Source organism: Lithobates pipiens, unplaced genomic scaffold (genome assembly GCF_037356315.1).
Source record: "Lithobates pipiens isolate NorthernLeopardFrog02 unplaced genomic scaffold, aLitPip1_a1.2 Scaffold_19, whole genome shotgun sequence".
NCBI classification, from domain to species: Eukaryota; Metazoa; Chordata; class Amphibia; order Anura; family Ranidae; genus Lithobates; species Lithobates pipiens.
This window is the reverse complement of record NW_027507764.1, coordinates 12,259,113-12,265,112: the sequence shown is the minus strand read 5'-3', so window position 1 is coordinate 12,265,112 and position 6,000 is coordinate 12,259,113. Positions and strand designations below refer to the sequence as shown.

The following is a 6,000-nucleotide window of genomic DNA, read 5'->3' as shown; positions in this document are numbered from 1 at the left end:
TCCGCTTTGTGAATAGAGATCCGACGTGCCCAGGGAGGGAGGGAGCTCCACGCAGCATCACTGGGGGTTCTGTACTGTATAGAGAGGACAGGTGCAGCTCCCGCTATCACCTGCAGAGGGCGGCATCACACTCGTGTCTGGCGGCACCTGTAGAGCTGGAGGCTCCGCCCAATGAAGTACTAAAACTCCGGATCTCCATGGAGACCAGAACTCTGTCTCCTTTCTCCGCCCCGCTCCCGCCCCTCCCCCTGACCTGGATTGGTGCAAGCGGGAGCAGAGGTTGTTCCGGATTGGCGCAGAGAGAAGGAGTGACGTAGTCATGAGGGAGTCCCCGCCCTCCCGGTGCTGGTCCCGTTATGTAGCGGGATGAGCGAGAACCGGAGAGGAGACAGACCGGAGAGGGTGAGCGGGGGATGGGAACCTACCGGAGACACGGGGTGTACCTACTGGAGAGGGGAACCCACCGGAGACATGGGGTGTACCTACCGGAGAGGGGGAGGGAACCTACCAGAGACATGGGGTGTACCTATCTAAGAGGGGACCCACCGGAGACATGGGGTGTACATAGGGTGTACCTACCGGAGAGGGGGGAGACATGGGCTGTACCTGCCAGAGAGGGGGAGGGGGACCTACCGGAGACATGGGCTGTACCTACCGGAGAGGGGGAGGGGAACCTACCAGAGACATGGGGTGTACCCATCTAAGAGGGGGACCCACCGGAGACATGGGGTGTACCCATCTAAGAGGGGGACCCACCGGAGACATGGGGTGTACATAGGGTGTACCTACCGGAGAGGGGGGAGACATGGGCTGTACCTGCCAGAGAGGGGGAGGGGGACCTACCGGAGATATGGGGTGTACCTACCGGAGAGGGGGAGGGGGACCCACTGGAGACATAGGGTGTACCTACCTGAGAGCGGGAGGGGGACCCACTGGAGACATAGGGTGTACCTACCTGAGAGGGGGAGGGGGACCCACTGGAGACATAGGGTGTACCTACCTGAGAGGGGGAGGGGGACCCACTGGAGACATAGGGTGTACCTACCTGAGAGGGGGACCTACCGGAAACATGGGGTGTACCTACCGGGGAGGGAGAGGTGGAGCGGGGGAGGGGAACCTACCGGGGGGACAAGGGGTGTACCTACCGGGAGGGGAAGTGTATATAGAGATGATAGAGGGGTGCATATAGAGAGAGGTGTAAATAGAGATCCTATAGGGGTGTATATAGAGATGATATGGGGGGAGTATATAGAGATGATATGGGGGGAGTATATAGAGATGATAGAGGGGGGTGGGAGTATATAGAGATGATAGAGGGGGGTGGGAGTATATAGAGATGATAGAGGGGGGTGGGAGTATATAGAGATGATAGAGGGGGGTGGGAGTATATAGAGATGATAGAGGGGGGTGGGAGTATATAGAGATGATAGAGGGGGTATATAGAGATGATAGAAGGGTGGGAGTATATAGAGATGATAGAGGGATGTAGCTAGATGGGTGTATATAGAGATCCTAGAGAGGGGTATAGATAGATAGATATAGACATCCTATAGGGGGTGTAGATAGAGGGGTGTGTATATAGAGATGATAGAGGGGTGTATATAGGCTCTCTCCTCTCCCCGGCTGACGGTGATAGTGGGCGGGGCCGAGCACTGCCATTGACGTCGGCCCAGGAGGAGAGAGCAGAGGAGTTATGAATAGATTTAGTTTTTAAAGCAGTGGAGGGGGGAAAACACTCCCGAGCAGACAGGCAGGGTGGAGAGGGGGAGGGGAGGACAGGAGAGCTGCGGATGATGGAGGCATGTAAACTGACCACGGTGTCAGGACTCGGCAGCCATGATAGAGTGTGGTCATCCAGGATCAGCCAGGTGTTTCAGGTGCTGTGGGGGGGGCCAAATGACACAGCACAAGCACTGTGCTCTATAACATGATTTAAGGGAACAGGATCCATTATTCTTTTTTTTAGAATAACAAACACTTTTTAATAATGTAATTTCATGAGATCATTTAGGGGGCAGGGAAGGGTAGGTGTTGGGTGGGGCAACTGGTGGCGTATGTATGTATGTATATATTTTAGGGTGATAGGGGGCGGTACACACGTGTGTGTGTGTGTGGGGGGGGGGGGGGGCGGTATTAATGCGGTGTCACTGATGACGAATGTGGTCTCTTTCCGTTTCTCCAGGTCTCCTGCCAGGACGTGGACAGTGATGGAGTCGGTTCCCGTGGACGGGGACCCTTTGTTGTCACGTGGGGGGACGGAGGGGAGTGTCCGCAAGGTAAGAGACCTCTCATGTCTGTCCCCTGTTTGGTCTCCATTCCTGGCTCCCCCCTCTCTGTCTACGGGAGGCGCTGTACTCCCTATGCTTTCTCCATCCCTGGCTTCACATCTGTTTAAAGTAGAACTAAAGCCATATTTTATTTCTTTTTTTTGGATAGAGTAGGGGGGTTATTTTTACCATCCCTGCCCAGTTGGGGAGCTTTCCCTTTACTTCCTGTCCCATAACCAAAACAGGAAGTTAGAGGCAATCTATGGTTGTTACCAGAACTAGTGTCCCCATTGGACAATTTCCACTCTATTCCTGTTCTGGTGACAACCCAAAATTTGGGGGGTTCTTTTGGGTATAATGATAAACATTACACAGAGGGTGAATCTCCTAATGGAGGGGGGGCATATAAAAAAAAACTGACAGCGGGTTCTAATCCCTCTCCACTCTATCCAATACTAAATAAAAGTTTACCTTTTAGTTATACTTAAATTTGGATGGTTTTCATGCCATCTCCCACTGTATGATCTGGGATGATTTTGCCCTGGAACAAGTAGATAGGAGTTCAGTCCTTGCTGTTCCTGGTCTGTGATTCCCAAATATTGAAGTCGAGAAGCCTTTGCAGTAGATGTCCAGGGATGACGCCCCCCCCTATTTCCCCCATGACCATATACTGTGAGAAATGACTTCATAACCAGGATGGCTCCCGGGAGGAGGTGATGGATGGTGGTGGGGCTCCCGGGAGGAGGTGATGGATGGTGGTGGGGCTCCCGGGAGGAGGTGATGGATGGTGGTGGGGCTCCCGGGAGGAGGTGGTGGGGCTCCCGGGAGGAGGTGATGGATGGTGGTGGGGCTCCCGGGAGGAGGTGATGGATGGAGGTGGGGCTCCCGGGAGGAGGTGATGGATGGAGGTGGGGCTCCCGGGAGGAGGTGATGGATGGAGGTGGGGCTCCCGGGAGGAGGTGATGGATGGAGGTGGGGCTCCCGGGAGGAGGTGATGGATGGAGGTGGGGCTCCCGGGAGGAGGTGATGGATGGAGGTGGGGCTCCCGGGAGGAGGTGATGGATGGAGGTGGGGCTCCCGGGAGGAGGTGATGGATGGAGGTGGGGCTCCCGGGAGGAGGTGATGGATGGAGGTGGGGCTCCCGGGAGGGGGTGATGGATGGAGGTGGGGCTCCCGGGAGGGGGTGATGGATGGAGGTGGGGCTCCCGGGAGGGGGTGATGGATGGAGGTGGGGGCTCCCGGGAGGGGGTGATGGATGGAGGTGGGGCTCCCGGGAGGGGGTGATGGATGGAGGTGGGGCTCCCGGGAGGGGGTGATGGATGGAGGTGGGGCTCCCGGGAGGGGGTGATGGATGGAGGTGGGGCTCCCGGGAGGGGGTGATGGATGGAGGTGGGGCTCCCGGGAGGAGGTGATGGATGGAGGTGGGGCTCCCGGGAGGGGGTGATGGATGGAGGTGGAGGAGGATGGTGGGGCTTCCGGGAGCAGGTGATGGATGGTGGTGGGGCTCCCGGGAGCAGGTGATGGATGGTGGTGGGGCTCCCGGGAGGAGGTGATGGATGGTGGTGGGGCTCCCGGGAGGAGGTGATGGATGGAGGTGGGGCTCCCGGGAGGAGGTGATGGATGGAGGTGGGGCTCCCGGGAGGGGGTGATGGATGGAGGTGGGGCTCCCGGGAGGGGGTGATGGATGGAGGTGGGGCTCCCGGGAGGAGGTGATGGATGGAGGTGGGGCTCCCGGGAGGAGGTGATGGATGGAGGTGGGGCTCCCGGGAGGGGGTGATGGATGGAGGTGGAGGGAGGATGGTGGGGCTTCCGGGAGCAGATGGAGGAGGATGGTGGGACTCCCGGGAGGAGGTGATGGATGGTGGTGGGGCTCCCGGGAGGAGGTGATGGATGGTGGTGGGGCTCCCGGGAGGAGGTGATGGATGGTGGTGGGGGCTCCCGGGAGGAGGTGATGGATGGAGGTGGAGGAGGATGGTGGGGCTTCTGGGAGCAGATGGAGGAGGATGGTGGGACTCCCGGGAGGAGGTGGATGGCGGTGGGGCTCCCGGGAGGAGGTGATGGATGGTGGTGGGGGCTCCCGGGAGGAGGTGATGGATGGAGGTGGAGGAGGATGGTGGGGCTTCTGGGAGCAGATGGAGGAGGATGGTGGGACTCCCGGGAGGAGGTGGATGGCGGTGGGGCTCCCGGGAGGGGGTGATGGATGGAGGTGGAGGAGGATGGTGGGGCTTCCGGGAGCAGATGGAGGAGGATGGTGGGGCTCCCGGGAGGAGGATGGTGGGGCTCCTGGGAGGAGGTGATGGATGGAGGTGGAGGAGGATGGTGGGGCTTCCGGGAGCAGATGGAGGAGGATGGTGGGGCTCCCGGGAGGAGGATGGTGGGGCTCCTGGGAGGAGGTGATGGATGGAGGTGGAGGAGGATGGTGGGGCTTCCGGGAGCAGATGGAGGAGGATGGTGGGGCTCCTGGGAGGAGGTGGGGGGGGGGGTGGGGGCCCGGGAGGAGACAGGTGATGGGTGGAGCCTAGGGAGAAGCTGGAGGTCTATTTTGCAGACACCATGTTGCCAGACCAATTTAATTCAACAAAAATGTTCCCATAAGTTATTATTATATTTTATACACTTTATTTTCCTGTGACTGCTGCTGGGTGCCGCCATCTTGGATGTGAGGTCAGCAGACTCGGAGCTGTTACTCAAGTGGGACAATATTGCAGTGGTCTCCAAACTGCAGCCCATTTTTTATTTTTATTATCTGGCCCTTAGGGGCGTTATTCCCCCCACTGTCCCCAACAATGGGGCGCTATTACCTCCACTGACCCCAACGATGGGGCGCTGTTACAATGGCAGGACATTTTCTACTCTCACTGGCCACAGTCTGCCCCCCCCCCCCCAAAGTCTGAAGGACAGTAAACTAGAATGAAAAGCGATCTTTCTTCAATACTTTGTATCCAGCAGCGCGTGCTCCGGAATGGTCCTCAGACGTCTTCTCTCTAATTGGATCCGATGCTATTAAAGGATTAGGCAGGTCTTCTGTTGGATAAAGGGACTGGCCGGGGGGGATTTGCTATATATACGTCCTGCAGGTGCTGCTGAAATCCAGTCCAGGTGAAGGTGCTGGTGGCAATCTGATTAGAAGCAGCCAGCGCACGTGCTGAGATCTTTCTAAATTTACATTTGAAGTTGGAGGGTAATAAAAAGGTGATGGAGCTACGTTTTTTTACTGCCCCCCCCCCACAACCATCACCTCTAAAGTTGAATAGGCACCCTGTCGGGGTTGTACACTGGCTGTGGTTGCTTTGGTGTGGCAAAAAATTATTCCCCTTGGCATTCGGTGGGCCGCACCACTCGCCTAATGTGACCTATTCAAGTGAATAGGGCCACGCCACAACTGTCTAATGCAGGGGTCTCCAAACTTTTCTAAACAAAGGGCCCCGGTTGATTGTTCTTCAGACATTTAGGGAGGGCCGGACTATGGCCAGCGGTAGTGGAAATTTTTACTGGCATCAGTGGGAATAAACGTGTTCCATTTGGCATAATGGGGAGAAGCAGTGCCCCATCGGTATCATTGGGCTGAATGGTGCCCCATTATTAGTGTCAGTGGGAGATATTGTGCTTCATTGTTGGTCTCAGTTGGCAGAATAGTGTCTCGTATCAGTGGGAGGAGTAGTGTCCCGAGGGCCGGATAAAAGCTGGCAAAGGGCCACAGTTTGGAGACCATTGGTCTAACGCATAGAATAAA

At 57.0% G+C, this 6,000-nt stretch overlaps 1 protein-coding gene across 1 annotated transcript in view; it reads left to right on the top strand.

The window, feature by feature from the left end:
* Positions 1–347: 347 nt before the first annotated feature.
* The window catches only part of RHPN1 (rhophilin Rho GTPase binding protein 1), a gene marked incomplete in the record, with an annotated part of 104,062 nt that continues 98,409 nt past the window's right edge, over positions 348–6,000 (top strand). The window contains 2 exon segments of the mRNA XM_077490525.1: positions 348–402; positions 2,183–2,276. Of these exon segments, the coding sequence (XP_077346651.1) occupies positions 2,208–2,276 (69 nt within the window).